General features: G+C 46.3%; 1 protein-coding gene across 1 annotated transcript in view; it reads left to right on the plus strand.

Annotated features, from left to right (window-relative positions):
- The window catches only part of LOC105699136 (T-box transcription factor TBX20), a 50222-nt gene that overhangs the window by 19885 nt on the left and 5784 nt on the right, over positions 1 to 24553 (plus strand). The window contains exons 3-5 of the mRNA XM_012423903.1: positions 5128 to 5401; positions 15353 to 15517; positions 15950 to 16026. Of these exons, the coding sequence (XP_012279326.1) occupies positions 5128 to 5401; positions 15353 to 15517; positions 15950 to 16026 (516 nt within the window). The remainder of the gene's footprint in view (positions 1 to 5127; positions 5402 to 15352; positions 15518 to 15949; positions 16027 to 24553) is intronic.

The raw sequence follows: 24553 nt of genomic DNA on the forward strand, positions 1-24553 counted from the left end.
TACCATAACCCTGACACGTGTTATTTATGTTTAGCCCGATCGACGTACCACGGCTCTCACACGATATCCTGGGCGAAGGGGTTAATTTCGGAGTCGTAGAAATTTACGGGAAATGTTGCGTGATATGCAGAAGATAATTACCGTGGTTGTCATTGTTCAGGATGTTGCGAGATGCAAAAGGCGCGGAGTCGAGTCCCTTTTGTGGGAGAAAATATATATATTGGGGGAAGGTCCCGATCGTCAAGGGAACTGTTGACGAGCAAACCGAGCGCGACTAGAGGAACTCCATAACCATGCCCCGGTCTATCATAAGACGCTATACAGCGCACATGAATAATTTTAACAGTGACCCCACCTGGCGGGGCCCGCGAAGTCGTTAGCTCGGCAAACGGTCGAAGTAACTCGGACGATTACTTAGATCGCTATAATACCCACTGGTTCCACAACCCATTTGGTCGGCACCCTCCTCGAGGACGGTCGATGGGTCGGCCTCCACCTTCGGGAGCTTGGGGTCGAATCGACCCCCGGTCGTGGGTCGTGACGAGTCCTCGTGCTTCCGCGATTATAGGCTCGTTAGGGTACAACCATACCAAGGGTTGTTTGGTCCTTCTTAATTAACGAGGGTACACCTTGATCGAGCGGAAGGAGACCGTCGCCCTCGAAAGCCCTCCGCCTTTTCAATTAATCCACCCTATTCTCACGAATGATTTCCGAGGCTCCACCTGAAAGTCGGAGCGCATTGTTTCATCGGTTCCCGGATCGTATCCCCCGAAGTGTACCCAAGCCCGCGGTTCGCGTTCGAGTATAGTTGCTCCGAATTGTACTCGCGTTTTGGTGAACGACGCAAATCGTATACTGCAGAAGAAAATGGTAATTAAAGCGTCATCGTAGCGGCAATAAATTAAGAACATTAAATAAACCAAATATAATGACGTTACAATAGAAGTAAACGTTTCACGATTTGCTTGAACTTTTCACGTTGTTACTGTCCTATGAGACCATTAGGCTAGCAGGTACTTTTTTTTTCTTCGATTTCGAGGTTCCTCTCGACGAGGCTATGCCGAGTTGGGAAAGTCAAGAGATGAGGTGTAACCCAATTGGCTGAAAGTATGTGAGTACCTTCGCGTGACGTGTTTCATTGTCGCATTAATTGAGCTTGCCATGTTCGCGTTCTCGGAGCGTTGCTCTTCGCCGATGAAATGTCTGTCTTAAACGAGGACCCAGCCGGTCAGTTTCCATGTGAAAAGAACAACTACGCCTAAAAACTGGCTTGCCATGAAGGTTCGGTATTGCTCTTTGTTCCTCGAAAATGTGGCAATGGTGACGTGAATTAGGAAGTACGCGAGAACGAGCATCGTATGAAGACAGAAACGAGGACGGGGTTCGTTTTGTTGCCTGCAACCAAGATTGTTAGACTTCAGAGGACGTCGGGCTATTGGCGTCGTATTTTGTGGTTTTCTCGGTGATATCTTTTTAATCGGAGGAGTTGCTTCCTTCTCTGGAGTACGTTGTACTTCTTGAGACTCGTCGGAGGGATGTAGTCCTTGAAAAAATGCCCGATTCCGTGGGTTGCAAGGACCCGGGCAAACCAGTGGCCGGCCCGTTGCCGTCCGTTTTTTCATTGGGCCGTTCATTTTTCGTTGTTTCTTCCTTATAGGCTTCACTGAAAAATATTTACATTCGCTTCGAAGTTCATTACGTTATTCGTATAAGGAGTGACATAGATCGAGCTCTTAGTTTTGCAATATCTGCTGAAATAACTAACAATTGTTTCCGGCTCGGCACGACAATGCTACTTCAACGGGGAACCTTTGCAGATTTTTTTCTTTTGGCCCAGCTAAATTTACGAAGCCGTGCTTAATACGACGATTCGGATATTTCGAATTTTGTCGGTACGTCACGCCATACTTGCGTTCGGAAACAATTCTACAACTGTTCTCCTACCCATTGAAAACCTGTGCAACTTATCACGTTGCTGGCAACATATAACGATGGTCCCTAGGGACCAGGGTAACGCGTTAATATGCACAAGGAAAGTGTGAAGAAAAAGATCGAGAACGCTTTAATCCAGAATTTTTGGGAAAGCATGGTTGGAGCGTTAGTCATCGTCCGCCTACTCTTGTGAAGAGTTCTCACATTCGGTAGCCTATAGAAGCGCGTTAAATCCTGGAAACTGCAACCACAACGCGTTGGTCGTTTCCTTGAAAAAAGAGTCCCGCGTACGCGCGAATTAGCATAGAATCACCGTAATTCTCTCTCGAAACGTCCCGTCGGTGTAGGTCCCTCGAGGTGGCGAGTATTAATTCTCTTAGGATTCTTTTTTTCACCCGGGGCGAGAGACTCGTTCCGGCCGATCTTGTATTGCCATAATCGCTTGGAAATCCGACTGGAGTTTCGGTGGGGAATTTAGTTTCGATACTCTACCGCGAACGGTGGCTCCTCTTAACGTCCTGGGCTCTTTTCAACACGTCCCATCGGGGATTCCCTTCTCCTCGGGGCCGGTCCCTCGTCCCTGCCAGAAGTGAAAGCTCTTCTCGGGATTAAGGTCGGGTCCATGTGGAGTGTCGGAACGCGGGATGAGGAACTCGCTGCTTCGCGTTAGAGCCAAGACTTATGTATATGGGCGGGGTGACGCGCGCGTTCCGATGCTTGCGAAGCCATCAACAGGTTGACGTTCGTAAAGAGCTCGAAAAGTCGCCTCTCCTCTCCGCGGCGGTCCGACCCCTGTCGAGAAGCTGTTAGCCGGCAATTTCGATCTTAAACAAAACGTCCGAGACGGATTTCGAGAGTCATTCCCTTCCGCCAGGTACGAACTAGGAAATGCTTCCGTAACGTCCTGTTACGTAATTCTATCGGTAGAGAGGTCCCTTCGAAATTGGGACGTGTGAATTTTTCGGATGTGCCACTTGAAATGTACCTTTCGAGATATTTTAACGTATTTTGGGTTTATTTTGTGATACCTTCAAATGCGCGGCGATGTATTCCCTCTCACGGGTAGGATCATTTTTTCTTCGAAATGTAATAGGTGTTCTCTCAATGAAATGTTGTGCAATGAATGCACCTTTCATGAAATCCCGAAGCAATCAGCTATGCAATAATGGCGTAATGCGTGTTATTGAAATTCGTCGGTGCGGTATTTCCAGTATTTTTCATTTTTTATTATTTTGCGTGATTTAAAATTGAAAATCTGGGCGAAGAATAAATCTAGAAGGAGAATTAATTAAATCTAGAGAAGATTGGCAAACGATGCCTGGAAGTTAATTCAAGATAGAGGTTACGACTTCGTGACCATATTTGTAATATTGATTTTAATTTTCACTAAATGACTGTCTTGTAATTCACGCATATTGCCGTTTACGTAAACTTACCTATTTTACATATTGTTTATTGTATCCGTTACTTGGGAATTTTGACATTCCGTGCCCTGACAGGTTGGATTTTTTGGGTATTACATGGCTCGCGAATTACTTGAAGTTTGCCGTAAATCGATTACCTATGTAGCGGTGCACATACTTTATCGCACACTTTCTAACATATGCAATCGAAAATACTCGCGAACACTGATCGAAATTTAATATGGATGTTCGATCGAGTAAGGAACTCCTTCTGCCGTGCAAGATGTTCATTTGTCTTTTCTCAAGGTGTTACCCTATTAATCTTATCTGGAATATCATGCGTGCAAGCAATGACTCGGTAATTTACGGAACTAAAAAAAGGCGTTACTTCGGGTTTCCTAAGTTTCCAATATAAACATGTTTTAATTATTACCGCCTATTACCTTTTGAAACGATCTTGGCACGGATCATGTTCGTTCCTTGGCGATTTTTCGCATTCAACATTTTTTTTTATTGAATTCTTATGAGTGTGAAGGTCTTCATGGATACCTTGTTTAACAGGGGCCATAAGCAAAGTAGGAAGAATTGGCCAAATTATCAAATATCAATACCAGATTTAATTTTCTGAAATTGATTGGCTACTTCTTGTTGTTATGCTTATCGTTACGCTTACGTGAGAAGTAAGGGCCTCAACGCGTGTTCGATTGTAAGCTTACTCCTATTGAAATGAGCTTTCAAGACACGGTTATAAATGGTAAGGAATAACTCGAGAATCATCCTTTTTCCCATGTGTCGATTCGCGAGTGACTTTCGATCGTTCGAGGTGTTCCACCTGTCATTTCGATTCGCGTCACGCAATCGCGCGTCTCAATTTACTGCTCCGGTCGATCGGGCGGGCTCTCGCAGATCCTTAGGGAAACTTAGGAAAATGATATGGTAAGTTCAAAGCCCGATCAAAACGTGAAAGGTTAGCTGCGACGTGGTACGGATTTACCTCTCACTCGCGAGAGCATTCATTTTCAACAGTCGCCACCAGTACCCACGCGGCATTAGATATGTTCTGTCTATCATTACGGCGAATTTTGAAAATCAGTCTCGCAGAATATTATACGTTACTTAAGGTATTATTTTCACTACTTTAACGTGCGTTCATTTATGACGTACCCATGAAATGAATGAAGTCATTTTTCAACTCGAAGACAGGCCCACGCATGGGTTGTCACATATAAGAATGTACATGTACATTGAACAAGAGTCTCTTAAAACGGTATACTTTTATCTTTGTCCGGTATTTTTACATTGTATCAAAGAGATATTTTTATCCCATAGATTATTTCCTTGCGTGATAAAAATTAATATAAAACAAACAGACGAACGGAGGCAAGTTCATTTCCTTTGCAGTGAATTTAATTCGTTTTGTACATATATTCTTTCCTTGACCTTTCTTATTCTTTCGTTTTCGCTTCCTTTGAGTAACGGTAACTTCCCGAATACCCGTTTATGTTTAAAAATCACGCCATGCCGATACCGTAGAGTTGTCAGCGCGCTCTTAAACTCGAAACGAAAAGCGAAGAAAAGAAGCGCGGTCCGATGGAAGCTCGCCGAATGTTTGGCCATCTAAGGAGCCGTTTGTATCCACACCAGCGTGTAGATATTGGGATAAACCAGTGTGTGGGCACCCACCCCGTCCGATTTTAGTACCGTCTTTTGTCCGTATTTTCGACTTATTTCCTCGGGTTGCGAATGACGTCACTGGAAGCGACCTTAACCTTGCTTTGTTCGATTTTCGCAGGCGAATGTTCCCGACCTGCAGAGTTTCGTTCAGCGAGTTGAAGCCCGAAGGCCGGTACGCCGTTCTGATGGACATCGTTCCCGTGGACGACAAGAGGTACCGATACGCCTATCATCGGAGTTGCTGGTTGGTCGCCGGAAAAGCCGACCCTCCGGCACCGGCACGTCTCTACGTCCATCCCGACTCGCCCTTTAAGGGAGAGCAGCTTCACAAACACGTCGTCTCCTTCGAGAAGGTTAAGCTCACCAACAACGACATGGACAATCAGGGTCAGGTAAGCAAATCCATCTTCGTAGAACCGATTCGAGGTAATTCACAAAATGGCGGGTTTCTGGTCGCTGGGTAGAAGCTACCTTGGTGACCTTTCGTGTCCCTATGGGAAATTATTACTTTTGCACGGTCTAATAAGCGCCGCGCTATTACCTTTTAGTTCTTTGTTCGATGTCGCACAATGGGTGATAGTCGCGACGGTAGTCACGCATAAAACATTAGTCAACGACTTTAAAGTGATATGAAAGGGTCATTCTATACATGTATATATAAAACGTCAAAATATTCATAAAACTTTTCTCTAAACTGGTGCTTATGAAATTTCATTTGCAATAAAAAATGTCTTTATCCCAACTTTGAACCAAGAATACATATTGTTTTTGGAAAAAGGAAATTTCATGAACACCACGTTCTTCCTTAGGGCTTTCATAATCAAATGTTGGAGTTTCAAATGATTCGGTGTACTCAGTTTAGAGAAAAGTTTTGTAAATATTTTCATATTTTGATATATAGAATGATACTTTCATGTCATCTTAAGGCTGGTAGATGGTTTCGGGCGGTTGAAGGATTCCTGATATTAGGCTTGAGTTCTGGTTGGGTAGTGCTGATAGGAATACCGGTATGAGGAGTCAGCCTCAATAAGTAAGCTCGGGTATTATAGCAACGTGGCTGGAAATAAATGGTGCGAACTTACTAGTAGTTTATACCACCAGTCGGAGGAGCCGTGAAAGAAACGAGAGCGCAATTAGTACCTCGTACAATTTTCACCGAGGATGCTAATAAGTTGCCGTACCCTCTGCCTGGTGTCTCGACTTCGTGGGAAGGAGCGGCGGGGAAAATGAGGGAACGTAGGACGCCCTTGTGCAGTTCCCGGTGGTGTGAACTTTCTGTAATCCTCGTGAAAGCTGTTGGGAAGTGCTCGCGGAAAAAAAAAATTATATCATCAGGGCGGCAAAGAAAATGCAGCCTCTAGTTTATGGCTGCCGCGAGTAGAATTTACTGCCGAAGCAGCAAAGAAGTTCGCCGGCGTAGCCTCAAGATATGCCGAGAAGACGGTCAATTCGTGTTTTGTTAATACCCTGTAAACTAACCTGAATGAGTACATGTTCACGCGTCGACGAACATGTACGCGGTGGCACAGTAAAATTTAGCTCACGATTAGTACAACGCAATCTTGTTCTTATTGACTTTGACAACATTGGTGATTTATCTCAGTGACTGAGTGGTAACTAGGTATTGTTCATTATGTATGAGAGGGTGGTCGTTTGAATCGAATCGCCGTGAAAGGGTTAATAATTAATTCACTTTTCTTAGACATAGATATTAAACAAATAGAATTAAATCATTACGATGGATCTCGCGATAACGGTACAGAAGAAACATTATTGCAATAAAGCCAGTTTCTTCTTATAATCGTTTTAAAAAAATATAAACTCATAACATCGTCATTTACGTTTAAAGATGGTGCTTGAGCGAAACGGTTTATTACTTACATGGATATATATATTTGTTTCGTTTCAAGAAGTAAAAAAAGTATTAAAGAAGCTCGGTTAGACAGACGCTCGCCGAAGGGTATTACTTTGTATTAGCAGAAAACGTCAATTAGTAATGGTACCTATCAACAGTTTTGATTTGAAGCGAAGTCGTCATGAAAGGAACAAGACTTAGCATCACCGGAATTACGAGTACCTACCCGTTGCGTTCTACGCGGAAGGAGTGAATAAATTTATTAAATAGGTATTGTATGTACATGTATTATTGGTCTTTGAAGAGAAAACGTCGAGGAAGGAACGAGGAAGAAGACCATATCTGCACCCCGAGCACCTTGTGCCTGTAATCATCAGCGTTTAAACTCACATTTGAACCGTCATAGTATGACTGGTTGTCCCGGCATATATAGAGTATGCCGCGCTTACAATAACGCACTCGCGGAGCTGTTCGTGCAATATCTCTTGCTTGACATGTATGGTAAACTGTCGACTGTAAAGAATTCGGAACGAAGTTCATTGATACTTAAAAAAGTGTGGCACTTTAACCCGTTTTGGAGATTCCATTGGGTGCGGGGACCTGGAACGAGTCGGAAACGCAATAGAACCTCCTGACTTCGAGGTTCGCAATTTTGCCCGAGCAATCGTAACCGGGGTTGATTATCCGACTTGCATCCAGAATGCATCTCGAGTGCATCCCGGGCGGAACGACGCACTCGCGCGGCTCTTTTTCCCGGCTGAAGTTCTCGCGGTAAAGGAGCCGTTAAGGATGTCCAGCCAGGAAGATGCGCTCCCGAGTACGGTACCTTAAAACGCATTTACCGGCGGCTATATGGCTACATCGTTCCGTACATAAATTACGGAGAGAGGTGCGCGTCGGTGCTACCAGTGTGTAAAGCATAACATTATGTCGGGGAACAGTCCATCGGTGACAGGCCGGACGGTTCGCGCCTGTCGCGCGCGTATGTACCTCGACATAAGTACCCGCGTCCGTACCTACGTACGTACTTACGCACCCCGTGGCCGCTGGGCAGGCGGGTCGCGTGCGTCCGCACGTCCATCCGCGTCGCACGCGGAAACGCATCGCGGCCACCATTCGGCACGCGGGCTCACGCGACGGGTCACGCTCCAAGGGAACCAGTCGGATTTCGGAACCAACGGCCGCTTGTCGAAACGCGGATGTTCGCTACGTCCTGCGGTGGGCATCAATGGGCCCGGTAAATCTCGACCCAAAGCTAGCGCAAGCCTGAGATGATACGACTAAGGTACAAAATCTATGTAGGAGAACTCGCTGCGTACGGTCCCTTAATTTACTTTGCTATTCATGGGATGGTCTTCATGAAATAAATTAAGACATTTTCATTGCGAACGTTTATTTAACATTGTACTAGTTGATTTCGACCAGCTTCGCTCCTGGACTATTTTCGGACGACGGGAAGACGAGTCACGGGTTACCAGTTTTTTGGAGATCACCCCCGCTGAGACGGTCACGCCGGAACGTGATTCCGCGAGTGTCTGAAAATATTGCGATTAGCTCCGGAAAATTCTTTAAGAAGTCAGCAAAGAGCCCGTTTTTCCAACGTCTCGGGCATTATCCTGGCCAACCCTTCGGACTCGGGATCGGTGAAAGTCGGTAGCGGCAGGTTTCCTGGGGTAGGGGAAGTCGGCACCTCGGGCGTCGGGTCCGGGGGAACGGCCGTAACGTTGCCGGGGTTACGGGCGGAGAGGTGTCGTAGGTGGTATACCTACTGGGCCGTGCGGCCGTAAGCTAATAAATTGAACGAATGTTTGCCCGAAGCTTTTGTCATGATGATCGCGGTAGCCCACGCTCGGATCCGAGCGCGCCTTTCGAGCGCCGTGCGGCGACTGCCGGTCGCGCGAGGCGGGGCACCACCACTGGCGCGGCCGCTCGCGCGCGCGCGCACGCACACGGGGCCGCGCAGTCGCGCCGTCGCCGCCGGTCCGGCCGCGGGCGGCCGCGTAACGCGTCGCGGTCGACTCGACTCGACGACTCCAGTGGTAGGGAACATTCCTTTGCTACGGCCACTATTTCATCGTTTCGTATGACGCGATATCATAAGACCCCCGCCTGCGAGCGGCTACTACACGGTGGTCCAAAAGCGCTCGTCCACGCGATGCGTACCTTCGCCCGACCCACTTGCGGCCCGAGGTCGCGTCCTTACGGCTCGTCCTTTGGACCGGCGTAACGGGACGCGACGGGAATCGATTAACCTGCGGGCGTGAGCGCCTTTCGAGTCATGCCTCTAACTACTAATCTTCTAATGACTTCTTTCTAATGACTTCGGAGCAAATTAAGCGCGGGGGAAAAAAAAAGAAGAAACGATTAAACGGAGTTTCCTTTCGGAACGTGATTTCATTCGGTGGGATCGAATTATGGGTTACCGGGAGTGTTGCGTATGCGTTGCCCTGGCGTTTCTAGGGCCTTTCCGTATACTGGAGATACGTCAAGGGAATATTGGAATGACGTTCTCTGTATATTTTTTTATTAGGCGGATTTATTTCGCATAAACTGCAGGCCTCTCTGCGCGTACTAGAGTTAATAATTATAGGGGGGGTTTTGGAACGAAGCGGTTTCAAAGACCTTCCTTACTTTCGATAATGTCAAGATCTCGAAAGACAAGACGTTTTTCGCGGCAATGTAAAATAGAACGCCACGAGTCGACCGTCCGAGTGCCCGGCGGACGTGGGAGATGGATAAAAATATCTCTTTCCGCAGTCCAGGTACCCTGACGATCTCCGACTCGTTCCGCGAAGGACTCGTGCAAGTCTCATCAGGTGCCTCGAACTGGAACCCGGGGAAGGTGAGGACGCCTCGGCCTCGTCGATTTTAAAAGGCTCCGTAGGAGGTGTCCGTCCCGAGAATGCGCGGACGATACACGAAACGCTTCTCCTCGGGCCACCTCCGGGCATCTTCGGGCTCGGTTCAACACTCTTTTCACGTCCTGACGTTGCCTTTCAGCGTTCCGGGGTTTACGGCGAGCGAGAACTGTCTCGGGTGCGCGCCTCTCTTTATGCGCTCTCGACTCGCCGCAAATTCCGGGATGCTCGGAGGGGATATCGCATGTTCCAGGGGACGTTATCCCGCGGTCGCGACGGGTTCCGGGTAATGGATAATCGATGAAAGTTCGGTTTTAGTGTTCCTACCATCGGGCCGTTCGCTGAAAAGCCATCCTTCCTGGTGTGTTCATTTGCTCGCGTCGCCGTGCCGCGGATGATCTCTTTCTTTATCCTTGCTCGTCGAGGCGTTCTTACGCCGAAAAATATAGATGGTAATAGATTTCCTCCGGCGGAGCGAGAAGGGTCATCGAGGACCTTTTGGTCTTATTGCGAATCCATCGCGCGGTTTAGAACGCGGAGCAAAAAGGCGTCGAGTATTCGAGGGAGATCGGAGAGCAGTGAAAGTGGACTTACCATTAGAGATCCGGCGCGTGGACGCGACGTTTAAGATGATACGAAAGGCGCTGAGAAATTTAATCCAGGTTGATAAATTAAAATTCATGTACACCCTTTTTGGTGGCAACGTCATTTTGAATACTCAAGATGTAATTCAAGCTGGCGCGTCCCGTTACCGATATTTATATTAATGTTGAAGTCATTTACAGTCTACATTAATAATTATACGAATTGAAGCTTCCATATATCATTTCGGTAAATTAATGATGAAGAGATCGATGTAAAACTGTCGAAATCCCGTGAATTCATTATTCTAACGGCCGTTTAAGACCAGCGTCGCCATCTGTGACGTTTAGTTGCAACTAAATTTTTGCTCCAAAAACACGTGTTAACCCCGAGGTAAGCCTCTTGCAATCGTTGGTGGAAGTATTTTCTATATTTTCCCATCTGATTCTGTAATATTCTGTAAAGTGATGACTTTTGGTGATCATACTCAACATACACTAAATCATAAGTTCGAGAGATTTAATTCTAAATTTGCTGCGAGGAGATCGCGAGGATTAATGCGGACGGTGTAAAGGGGGTTCGTGTTAGCGCATTGCTCAAAATGGATTTGTTTTTGCGGAGAGAAAGCAGCTGTAAAATTCAATCGTCTCGAGGAGAAAGGCAGAAGGAGCTAAGGAAATAGTGGTAGCGAACCCATGTAGAAGCCGTTGAACGATCTATCTTACATATGTCCGAGTATGGACAACGTAAGGCGGAAACGAAGGGGCTATAAATCGCGCGCGTAATACTGCTATCAACGTGTATTACATGGATGGTGCGTTCTTTGATGAATTACCGCTTGCAAATTATGCTAGTCGTACGACCGGCCTCTGGTGAGCGTGACACGTCTCGCGTCCTTATCGACCGGAAAAAATTACCTTGAGAAGGAATCGACTTTTCATTGCGTTCAGAAGTATTTCCTGCATTTACGAGACAACATTTCGAAAATTGTCACGGTGACGACAATGCACGGCTTACTGGCGAAAGAACGAAAGAAATTGTCGTGAAATTGGCTGAGGAATTGAACGTTATCACCCTAATTGATATCTCGACAACGTTTATAATGTTAGCGACCGATTAGAGTGTGACGTTCCAGGTCAGTTTATCTTGCAAATAATCTTTGAATGATCAATGACACGTTTACCCGTAAATTTAGATTTCTTTGCACACTTAATCCATAATGAAAAATGGTACCATAATGGAGTACCGCAATAACGGAATTACCGCTGATGAAGCAACATTTGTGGGCGTACGGTTAACCATTTAGCATCGATCGTATCGGATTTACCGGGACATAATTTAACGTCTCGGCGGTAGTTTGCCGGTAATTAATGAATCGACGTTTCCGTGATGCTTGCGTGCTCCAAAGCGACGTGTCCGAGCGATGGCTTAATCCTCGATGTCCTTGGTGTTTGCAGGCCTGCCGCGCAAACGCGAACTCCGTTCGATCGTTTCTCCATTAAAGTCGTGGGCAATTTCATAAATCGACTAAACTCGTGGCAGGATGTCGTGCAGTGGACAATGCATATACCACCCCACTACGCAGTTAATAAGGCGAGATATTATTCCCATTAGTAGACAAATCTGATATATAGAATCAAGCTGTGTAAGATACGAAATGATATTTCCAAGTCCATTACAGTGCCAGTTCGTACGTTACAACCTTTATACGATGTATTACAGATTGTAAAATTCAGTAATATTCGTCCACGAGGCGAATTGCCTGACAGATTGGCCAACTTTACCATAAAAACAGTTTGGTTCCAGTTCTCTTCCACAATATACATACATTGAAGTGTTTCAAGATTTTGGTTCTTCCGGCCAAGATATCAAAAGGCACGAACGGAAGTTCCAGCGTGGATCATCGGTGATCGGTCCGCATTGATTAGACACAGTTTTCCCGTATCATCCGTTTAACACTAGAATGACCAAGACCAGTCAAAATGACTGGTTTCAAATGGCCCATCCTATACAAAAAAAAAAAAAAAAAAATCCGCCGGTAGTTCTAGGGTTAAATCGACCCCGAACGACGCGATATGTGCTCGAAGTATGATTGATTCTAAAATGCGAGCGTTTCGAAATTTGCGGTAAGGAGCGACGCGTTGGAAGGTTGCGTGTTCCCTCGCAAAGTGTTCGGAGGACGGCTCAATCCCCGTTGTCCTTGGTATTCGGGCCCGATGGTTATTCCTTCGGTAGCGAGCCTCGCAGGATTCGAGGGCCGAGTGGCATCGTGTGCGTCCGAGTGCGTGTCTAAGGGTGTTGGAGCCACCTGCAGCAGTTAAGTCTCAAGAGTTGCAGCCGCCTCCATTTTTCATATTAGGGACAATATAAGTCTGGCTTTCGGCCGACTGCCAACGCGAGGACGATATCGACACCGCCGCCGAGGGTAGTCCTCTCGTCGCGCCCGTTCCTTCGTCTCTCCGGCCGTTTTTCTCTTCCTTCCTCTCCTAGGACCTCTCGATTGATCCTTTATGCTAACGAGTCGGCCTTTACCGAACGCTTATCGCTCGCCGCCTGTAAACCGGCTAATTATCGGACCGAACACGGCCGTTACCGTCGTGGTCCTCTAGAGAGCGCCAACGTCGACACGCTTCTCGACATCTTTAGGTAGCTCCGCAACTTCGTCCCGAGAGCAGGAAATCGACAGTAAATTTAGTTGCTCTCCCGGCTACACGCCGCTAATTTGTGGAAGCAAACTCGAGTCACGTCACGGCCCGACATGTTCCTCGATGTTGATCGTCGAATCGTTCGCCTCTTTTTTCCCCGTTGCTTTCTCAATGTGGTCGCCGATGCCACGGTTCCGACGCCGATTCCGCTTCGGTCTTGGTTGGGCACTCGTAAAGTTTCCTGCTTCATTTGGGTAATTATTAATAATTGTCGTTCAGGGATAAACAGAGGTTTTTACTGATCACGTTCTACGGAATGATTGGGATGAAAAATTATCATCAATGGCTAATACGAGTCTAGTTTGAATGCTTTCAACGTGTGTAGTTATTTTAAATGGTATCGATACTACATTTACGGAACCGCTCAATTTGTCGGGTTTTATAGGGAGAATTAGTTTATGTAATAATTGTCGGTGGATCTAATTTTAAATCGATGTTTCGTTGTCAAAAAGATACAATGAGGAGCTCTGATCGATAGGAAAAGAGCATTCCTAGGGAAGGGAGGGAATCGTCAACAGCACTGTTGCAAGATAAGTTATTGTTCCGTGTCAAAATGGTAAAGTACCGGTACAGTGAATCTTAAGTTCAATGCTAATTAATATATGATTACCAGCTCGGCAGCGGTAAAAGGAAGGCTTCCAATATTTTATTCTCGAACACTCTCCCCACGAGTGCTCGTTGATGCGATAAATTCATCATTTCATGCATTTGAAAAATACGTCTGAGGTCACGAGCCACCAAATCTGGGTACATTTAACGAAAAGCAGTTGACTTAATGGCGCCATTAGCGGTTGCAAAGTTTCTGGCCATTTGGACCGTTATTAATCTCCGTGGCCGAAACGAGCATAAATTGTTGGCAGAATCGACCATGACGGCAGCGTTAACTCCCTTAACGACGAGAACTGCATTCGCGCGTTAAACGGTCGGATTACTCTCCGAGGGCGTAATCACGGACGTAGAATCGTATCGATTCGTTTCCTCGGTGGGTTCGAGAGTCGGCGGTTGGTCGAGTCGCATTAACGCGTGGGTGTAGACGTCTGTTAACGCTTACCGATGAGCCGCGTTGCCGCTCGTTGATACGGCGCTCGTGATAGCGACGAAAGCGACGCATTAGACGGCACGCGAGCCAGCTTTACTCCAGACCGAGCCGAGTCCTGTAATTGACGACTCATTTATGAGCCGTGAGCTCGCTTTAATTGTCGTCGTTATTAATAACATCGTGAAGCTCCGAGTGTTCGCAAATTTTGCTGGAAAGCACCGCGACTCGAAGCCATTACAAATTGCTCGATAATGTGGTGGTATCGACGTGGAAGTGAATTATGTTATAGGACTAATATTGTTCCAAAACGTGCTTACCTATTGCACTGGATTAGTGTTTAAAAATGGAATTCAGAAAAAAAAAATTATGGCGAGAGATGAACGATTGGTCGATTAACGTACATTTTTTAATATTTGCATCTTTTAACAACGAACCTTGGTATTTGTGACATTAATTATAGTGGGAAATTGTAGTCCGTTGTTGGGTTCACTCGAGGGTGAATAAAGTCCTGGAGATTACTGGTAACGAGAAAGCTTTGATTATTAACATTGTCGGTACTACGTTTAAATTCCAGAGAGCTACTATAATCGCGTAACAGTTACTAGCAAAGACGATTACATGACTTTGGGTTTAGTCTAAAGAAACTGAATTGACTTTATAAGAAAAACCTGCAACGAGAACGGAATCGATCAAATGACAAAACTTCAGCTAGTTAAACTACAATTGTATTAACTTTTATCTTTGCGGGTCCGGGGTCGCTTCGGATCCGTCTTTGTCCATATTTTCAGTGAAAGAAGTAATAAATCAGTTTGACCCCTCAGTTTCTATTCTACATCTTTTTTTGGTTCTGGCTAGACCTCCGTCGATCCATATTAATGAAATAGGAAAAGCAAATAATTTGACTCTCAATGTTACATTGCCCCTCGGTATTCGAACGGCTGATTTTGGTGATTTTAGAGAAACATACATTAATATCGATTTCCATATTTTTTTAAAAATTACAATAATTAATACCTGGACTAATCACATAATGATTAGAAGTTCCTCATTTCTACTTATCGGATGGATCCTATAAGGCTTCCGAACGTTTGGATGACTATGCATGTATTCACGGAATCTTTTTAAAATATCGTAAATGTACTGTACACGTATCCGTGAAGGGACGCGAACGTCCCTTACGAATTGTTTCCAAAAATTACAAATTATCAGTTCTTACCGTACGTCTTGTAACCAACGCATCTACATTGAAACGAGTTTTTCTGGATCTTCTAGAAACTGATTTTTTCGTAAATGTTAAATTTCAGATCGTATTGAACTCGATGCATCGGTACCAACCGAGGATACACCTGGTTCGGTGTCGGTCGACCGACAAGGACTACAAGATCACGGATCTCGAGAAAGAGGAGCACAAGACATTCATCTTCCCGGAAGCGATCTTCACTGCGGTAACTGCTTACCAGAATCAGTTGGTAAGCGTGCATTACACTGCCGACAAAACGTACCCTGGCTGAAGGGGGGTCTGGCTCCCGGGGTTCCCGGGGACCGAGGGGGCCGGATCGTCGTTGCCGGTTTCTTTTGCGAGGGTCCGTAGTGCCGATCACGCGATTCCTCGTCGATCCGGCCGATCGGCCGCCGTCGACGCTGGAGCGATCGACCTATTTTAAATCGGCGCGCTTTCACCGCGCTCCGGTAATGTCGGCTAATTACGGCCAATTATTTCGGGAGTAAATCGTCTTTTCACTTTACGGCGTTCCGCCTCCCCGTTTCGTTCCCACGGCCGGTTCCCAGTCGCCGCGGGACCGGCGGAATAGAGAAATAGTGGAAACGGCCGAGGAGCGGAGTAGCAGTACTGCCAACTCCCCGTAACATCTCGCGTGACGCTTTTTCCTTTCATCTTGCAGATAACGAAGCTGAAGATCGACAGCAACCCGTTCGCCAAAGGCTTCCGGGACTCGTCGCGGCTGACAGATTTCGACCGGTACGTTTCTCCACCTAGATCGAATCCGTCGCCCTTTCCTCGATTCTGGTTTTTCGATCCACTCCGAACCTCTTATTTTCTTTTTTTTTTTTCACGCATTTTTCACAATTTCTCCGCGTGAAGCTGAATACTTCTACATCGGTGATCGCTCGAAAGGGCGACTGGAACGATCGAGTTTCCTCTAGAAATCCGCGATTCTCTTTCATTTCCTTAAATCTATTCTTACTTCCCTATCAATGGCAATTACTCTCGCTGTTAACGCATTCGCAAACGCTGACGGGAATTCGCGTCGTCTTCGAGAACCATTTCTTTTGCAAGTCTGATATTTTAAAATAAAATAACTTCATCCTTGTCTTAATGGTCGAAGTCTGTGGCAACTAGCTTTTGAATTTCTTTATTTTATCCGTCTATCGGCATTAAAAAAGTAAAAAGATCACCGGCTGCGACCGTGTGAAGGTGGTCTTGTAGGATTGGGATTTGCTTCCTACGCGTAGATGTGGCGTTGCTTTTGAGGATTCTAAATCCTGAGGTCATCTACCGATCGAGGTGCTAACAGCCGATGGTTCAACGCAACCATTGCCTGTTTTCCGTTTTATGAAAATTATATTCTATCATCCGATTAACGTGGAATAGTCTCTTTGGGGAGGGACCGCCGGATTACGCTTCTTGTGGGGTCGTCCGTCAGTTCCGGCGATTATCCCGTCCGACAGAAATCGACCAGGCTACGCTTAAGGAGGCCAGGTTTACGCAGGGTCAGGTGTTGCGGATGAAACCGCGTTTAATCGCGATTAAGGTGTAGGTCGATTCGGTGTTGTTCACGATGCGGTAGGATGTCGTTAGATGCACCTGCTGTCGCTGCCCAGGACCCCGTTTCGGGATCCAGAATAGAATTCATCGATACATGGAATTCTTGAAAATGATTCCGAGGAAACGTGGGTTGTCACGATTAGAACATTTTTCAAGAATCCACTAAAACATTCCTTGTCCTTATTATTTGAAATTTATCCGTATTTCAGGAAAAAAAAGTACCGTAGATTCTAACAGATTAAATGGTGGCATGGAAATAGGATTAACTCGATGGCTCTCTTAACGCATACGATAGGAAAAGGTATCAAAATTGATTGCGTTTTAAGTCTGTTGCTTAATTTATGAAAATCCACCCCATTCTCCGTGTTCAATGTTCGCAGTGATTTGTCACCTCCGGAGGTAGATTATAACCGTAAACGTTCCCCCTAGTCATGCCATTTCTTGACTCGTATATTCATGATTCTATTTTCCTGTTTCGATCAGTCATTACCCAGGAATTTATACTCTAGAGTCCCGAACATAATTTTGGTTAATCCACGGCTTACACATCGTTTTTTTAGATTCCTGCAAATGAGACACGGGGTTAAAATCATAACCGGTAGAGAAACACTTATCCTAGGAAATTGACGTTGGACCCAATTTTTCGTTCAATCGGCGGATAATAAAACACGCAACAATTACGACATTTCACGGGAGTTCCGCAAGACGTCGTTTCCGGTAATGATTTAGTTCTTTTCGTCCATCATTCGCTCTTTATTTTATCTCCTGCTTCGTTTTCCTCGAACATACGATACATCTCTCTATCCCAAATTACCGATTAAACGTTTCCTTCCGAATCACGGGGTGCACCCAGGCGACCCGACCTTCCCCCTCTCGGGTCGCTTGCGACCCCGTTGGGGTCCGCAATCGATGTCGGAAACCGAGGGTAAAGTTTGCGTCGCCCGCGCGCGCGCACGATTGGCTCTCACCTCGAGTCCTACTCGTGCGGGACCGCTTCGCAAAGGTCGTTGATAACGCGTATCCGTGGTGTCCGGCAGAGCGGTCTTTGCGCATGCGCCGAGCGGTCGCGCCGGTTGCGGCCGCGGCGCGCGGCGGCGGCCGAGTTAATGAGAGAGCGGCCTTACGCGGCAATACGGCGCATGCGCCCGCCCACTTCACGCCGGCGCTGATAGATAGATGCCCCTCCGGCCTACCAGCCCTCTTTTTCACCCTCTTGGGGCACCCCCCGCTCCCCGGCCCGGCCATTGGTCCGCTTTCGCTCCGTCTCGCTCACTCTTTCTCTCTCTCGGCACCTTCCGGCTCCCCCTCGTTCTCTCTCCCTCGCTCGCGCTCCCTCCCCGCGCTTCGGGCCCCGGTGCCCCTTATCCTCGTCCGCGCGCGGAGAGTCCCGATCCAGTCGAGAGTCCGGAGGGCAAGGAGGGCAGGGCATTCATCTATATTAGCTCCGAGAGCGGGCGGCCTGTCATTACCGCTGCCGCTCGAACCTCCCCCCCGTTCGCCCCGCTCGGCACCGTCTACTCCCCTCCCCCGGCCCCTCGTCATCCCTGTCGGTCGCCGTTTCGTTTCAGGACCGATTCCTGCCAGTTTTTCGGAAAAACCAGGCGTTTGGGTATCACTGTTTATTTTAAGGGATACATAATATTGTATGGATCGCGTATTTTGAATATTTTTTTAACGGGTATTATAAGGCTCCTCCGGTTCAAAGGGTGTAACGTGGGTTAATAACCGTGTACGCATCTTTGGAAATGTGGAACAGTAGGGGGGGGGGGGGATTTGTTTTTCTCCGGTTTTATCATAGGTGCCATTCATTTTAGTTTGTTAGTGGGGCGAAGCTGTAGAAAGGGTGAGTTTTGAACGTACGTTGGACAAGGAACGGTTAGAGGCTGGGTTCAGTTAATTTCTTGTTGAATTACGTGCGTTGATTGCATTCGAGGAAGGTAATTGTTTTTCCGTAGATGCGATTCTTCTTGTAGTACACAAATTTTGGAGATAATGGACGTTGGAGCTCTGGGTCGACTCGAAGTTTGGTAAAGAAGTACGATCTCCCGAACGGCGTATGGAATATTTATGAACGCGCACGAGGTAACATTAATTCCTGTCGCAGAGGCCCGTAATATATTACGACGATATTCGTCGAGTGTTAAACATACCACCGGCGATTGATCGGCTTAACATTTAATGCACGGTTGAAAAACCTCGCAAAGTTGCGTGGATGACGTGGGTTGTTTACTAATTTTTTTTTTATAAGGTAGCTTTGTCATCCAAATTCCTAATGTGACTTCATCGTTGGGATGATTTCACTAAACGAAACCCATCTTAAAACCCGATGAGAGTTGGGACGAATACTTAATTAAGTTGTAACAATTTGGATATAAAAAAGAATTAAGGGTTTCAGGAAAGCATTTATTCGTTGCGCGGAGGATAGCTTGTCCGTAATTTTTTTAAACATACAATTCTTGAACCATGTTCATCGTTTCGCAAAAAAAAACTCATCTCTCAAAAGTTGCTTTCTAAAAGCCTCGCCGAAATTCTTATATATATTTGAAAAGTTTGATTAAACAATTAAAGGAGACGAGATTGCTCGAGCTCGTTTAAGTAAAAACCGCGGGTGCTTTTTTTGTTGGATTCCGCTTTTTCTTTTACGCGATTTGCAAATTAATAGTTGCCTGGGGGTACAAGATGCGGCGAAAAAAATACGGATCGACTCGCCACCGGGGAAAAGCGTTGCCACGACTTACGGTCTGACGAACGCGCAAGGAAAAAGTGAATTTTTGTCGTGCCCTGGATGAGAAATCTCCCTTAATACATTACGCAAGCTTAACGTCCGATCTTCGAAGCTCGATCAAAATTAAGATAAAACCGAACGCGGGCCGATTCGGGGGTGGGGAGGACACGTAAAAAGCGAAGATTCGATTCCCGGCCCCCTCCCTGGCGCAGTCTCCGGCCCATTAGCGGGCCGCATTACCGGGGAGGGAAGTGAGAAGCGAGCGGAGAGCCAGCGGCGGGACGCTCGGGCCCGGCAGCGAGGCGGCTAATAACTGCCGTTTAAAACGCAAAAACAAAAGCCCTTAAGAAAGGAGGTGCTGCGCGTTCTCTCCGAGGGTGTCGAACATCGCCGGGGAAGCGGGAGAGGCAGAGAGAAAGAGAGAAAGAGAGAGGGAGAGGGAGAGGGAGAGGCCCGCGCGGAGGTGGCAACCGAGGACGGGCGGAGGGCTCGATCCCCTTGCATCCTACGCATCTCTACGTCCGCTCCGAAGGCGTCAGGGTCATTACCGGATCATTACCTACCATACCTACCGTGCGACGACGACGATGATGGCCCGGACCCGTGCAACGGCCGCGCTGGCGGGAACCGGGCGCGCGGTCGGCGGCAGCCGGGTAAATTACAGGCTCGCCCCGTATTTTGTTGTTTTGTTGTTTTTCAACGCGCCGAAAGGAAATGAGCGAGCAAACGCGTCACGCCACCCCGAACCTGCTAATTTCTATTCATATTTTATGGCTATTAATTTCTTCGCTCTCCTTCTCTCTCTCCCCTCGCGCTTCCTGTCTCTCTCCTTCTTCCGTCTCCCCTGACCTTTCCCCTCGTTTCTCTCCCTCCTTGCTCTCCTCCCTTTCTCTCTTTTCGAGCGCCTTGCATACCTGCGGACCTCTCGGCCCTTCCCGCCGAGGAGCGGAAAGTATCTCTTTCGCGTCGTCCGCTTCGATCTTCTTCTTTCGCTCGTTCGGGCTCCCTCGGGTACTCGGCCGTCCTCCTTCTCCTCCTCGTGCCCGCTCTTCGTTCTCGGCCGCTCGTTCGCCGCGTCGCTCGGGATGCGTGCGAGCCAACGGCCGCGCTCCGAGAGCCATTCGATAGACTACCTTCGCCCATCAGCGGGTGTAACCTATTATTATCTACCACTTACCTAATGCCCTGTGTCAGCCCAGGGAGAACGACGGGCTCACCGTTCGATGGAATTTCGAATTACCTATTCGCCACGGCCGATTACCGACCCGACTGGCCGGCCTCGCGCCGCGGCTTTCTGGAAACCCGCGATGACCCCTCCTGCCCGAACCGTATCCCTCGACGCCTCGACGACGCCTCGATGACTCCTCGACGACGTCTCGATGACGCCTCGTCGACGCTCCGCCGGACGACCGATCCGAGGGTTTAATTAATTAACCCCTTCGCCGCAAATGGCGATTGGCAGACCAAAGCGAACGCGTCAAAAGAACGGTTTTATGCTTATGTGGCAAAGGATGAGACGATTTGTTCGTATCGATAGGTTGATGGATTTGGGGGGTGGAGTAGGCGTCTTGGTTATTCGTTGGAATTTGTCATTGATTGAGAGGTAGTATTTACCGCCCTCAGTGGAGCGCCACAAGTGGCCGGGCTGAAAGATAATACATTTATGGATTGAGATAGATCGCGATGTGATCGTAACTGATTTTACCGGGATTAAGTTATAATTCTATGCGTCTGATGACTTTAGCATTTGCATAATGCGGTGCTTTGGGAGCAAGATAAAATTTCAAGGGCAAGCAGCGCGTCCTTTTTGCGCGTATATGCGTTATTAAAGGTCGAAGGAATCCTTTCGAACTTCTTTCGTTTATCTTTTATAGTATGGTAATTAATGGTGAAGTTTTTTTCATGCTTTGATTGTTCCTTCTTGTGGATTTTTAAGGAAAATGGGATGACTGGAACAATTTAGATATCTAGTTCTTGTCGGAACATCTCTTGTAGTCAAGACATTTGACGAAATTACGTGCCTTGTTAAAAGTTATTTTAGATCTTCACCCGATTCTTAATGGTTGCCCGCGTTGAGTAAAAGTAGTCCCAAATGTTATCACTACGAGCTGTGAAATAGGCACCAACCCGTAAAGAGATAAGATATACAACTGCAGAAAGAGCGAATAATTTTACGGAATGAAAATTATTATGCAAATGCAACTCCCTGAATAACAGCTTCTTTTAATTTTCGCTGTCGAGTTTCCGAAAAGTACTTTTGAGATATTGTACCTCCTTTTTTCCAAAAGCTCCGAAGTGCACACCTTAGGACGGCGTTAGTTTTTAATCCGACCTTTTGCGGTTAGCATTGCTTGTAATAATATTAAGTAGTTGCAGTAGAAGGGAACGAGTACTTCTTTCAGCTTCCCTTAGGGTTTTTCCAAAAATACGTAAACGTTGATCTTCCGAAAACTTGTCTCTCGCCATTTTTACCCGACCTGATGCCCAGGTTAGAATTAACCGAGGATCGGTTTCTTGCTGTCGGACGATGCTCCCTCATCGTCAGACGGTGGTAATGGGTGAACCTCTGTGAGAAAAAGAAGAAATCTTAGCTGACCAATTTTTTGCCGGCGTAGCAATTATTTCTCTCGGCAAATGGTCCACTTTTTCTATCTTTAATCCTGATATTTATCGATATCCTCGTACCGCAAACGGTTTACTTCTCATCTTTAACTCCGGTACACATCGAATGAATTGATCTTCAATTCACTTTTAACGTAAAAGCTATTATCTTAATTGATCCACATATTATTAAAAATGAAAGAAAAGAGATATTACGTTAATAGAGCATTAAATGCTTCAAGGGATTAACAGGGATGTCAAGAAAAATGTACGCAGGATTGTTGGCTGATCCCTTTAGGAACCTCCACCTTATGCAGTCGTTCTGCATAAAATACCCACACCAGACAGCTTACTTCTGAGCCTCGGGTAATCTCTATCTTGGGCTCTACTTCTGCACCTGCTACCATGCGAGAGCACCGAGTTTTTTCGACTCATCCTCGCACACTTTGCGAAGCTATCTTAATTCTCGGTCACGTGAATCGTGCCCCACGTTGACGGGTTCGCGCTTGCGATCCTTCGATACGTGATATCACTCGCGATCGCGAGGCCGCAATTCTAGAGGGAATTTACATTTTCTAACGAGTTTCGAAGGTGCGGACTAGTTAATTAGCCATGCGCGCACGCGTAAGTAATTAACGATCGGCGTTCGGTTACACTTTAATGACGGTGGTGCCGACGGATTTGCGTAAGAGAATCAGGTTCGACGATCCAAAGTCAGTTTCAGAGGAAGTTACATCTCGGAAGTACCTTAAATATTCTTGCATACTTTCTGTATGATCCTGCGAATATTTGTTCGACTTAGAAATCCTCGAGTTTACAGGACAAAGAGCTGATGGATTAAATTTATACGCGAATCGTTTAAAAAGTTATTGTTATTGCGTAAATTGATGTTGAAATGCCGCTGATAGGTTTCTGTACGTCGTGCATTTTAATTAACCGTGAAAAAAGATATTATACTCGTACGATTATTAATTTAAACGATAATATCGTGATCGGGGAGTTGGATGTAATTGTAGCCCAGGAATTACAAGTCGAATTTGGAAGGTTATGTTGGGACTTCTCGATGTCCTTGTAACACCGTTGTATATTAACTCACTTGATATATGAGATTTCACATCCGTGGGACGACAGGTTTGTAAAGTAATGTCACGCTTACGTAGTTTCAGAGGAATAAAGCGCATACTTGGAAATTAATTAACTTCACAATTACGTTTCTTGGGTGGAAACGACAGTATAACTGATTAAAAGTGCTCCGGTAAGAAATTAATTTGAATTTCATGGTATGGATATAAGTAGTTTACTGGCATTTTAGGTGATTTCATTTGAGGGGAGAAGGGCAACGTTTATCGAGTATCATGACTGGTGTCAAACTATTAAACTAGTTTTAATTAGCGTTCTAGGTAAAAAAAAATTCAAAGCACGGCATATTTTCTCTACACTACGTCAATGCGATGGCAACTTACGTAAGAATAATTATGAATTTTGTGCTACACGATCATAATAGTAAACATAAAGTACGATAATTCGAAATCATCTGGTAATCTAAAATGACTCCCTACATTTCTCAAACATTTTTGTGAAAACCAGTTTGTACGTTACTTAGCACATCTTTAATCGTTGGTATAGATATCATTAAAACTGCGTAAGAATCGTGGCATCAAATTCCTAAAGTACGAAAGAAAAAGCATTTTCATTAATCACGGCGTAACTATTTTCTGCAATACATTGTCTTTGCATTACACACTAGTATTCCACCTATTGCTTCTCATTTTTTCTCTTCGTCGCTGCTTCTAAGCAACGCGGATGAAACTTATCTACATCGATCATTAGCGGGTATCTTATCCATCCTTTGCGTCAATTTTTGCGACCAGTCCGACTTAAAAACGCACAGATGACGATGATCGCGATGCACTCGCAAATTCGCGAATATCTCGAGGAGTAATGTATTCTTTCGGTCGGGAACTTCGAAGGCCAATCCCGCCTTAGCACCGGAGTGGAAGGTGCGAGGCACGGATAATAGGAATCGCGCCGGAGAGAATAGCTATAATTACGATTTTTACTGTCTGTACATAAGGAAGCTTTATGAAAACATTAAGGGTAATTCAAGGCCAGCGCGGAATTGCAGAGGGTTAATGCATGAGACTGCTACGCCGCGTCATTTCCGTTTTACGTGTACGTCGAGCGCGATCCGTCGCCGTCGCCGACGCCAGCGCCGTCTGCCGCGCGACTCGCCCACTGCGACTTGCAACTCTCCTGTAATTCCATTTCACATTTTTACTCGCGTCACGACCGGCCAATTTCCGAATGCACGGCCCGCGGACTCTGTGCCCGTCACGGTTATAACCGTTCTGGATCGGCATCTTTTTTATCCGTCTTTTTAAAACGAGGTCGTAT

Source organism: Orussus abietinus, unplaced genomic scaffold, assembly GCF_000612105.2.
Source record: "Orussus abietinus isolate OABI.00-Male unplaced genomic scaffold, Oabi_2.0 scaffold66, whole genome shotgun sequence".
NCBI lineage: Eukaryota > Metazoa > Arthropoda > Insecta > Hymenoptera > Orussidae > Orussus > Orussus abietinus.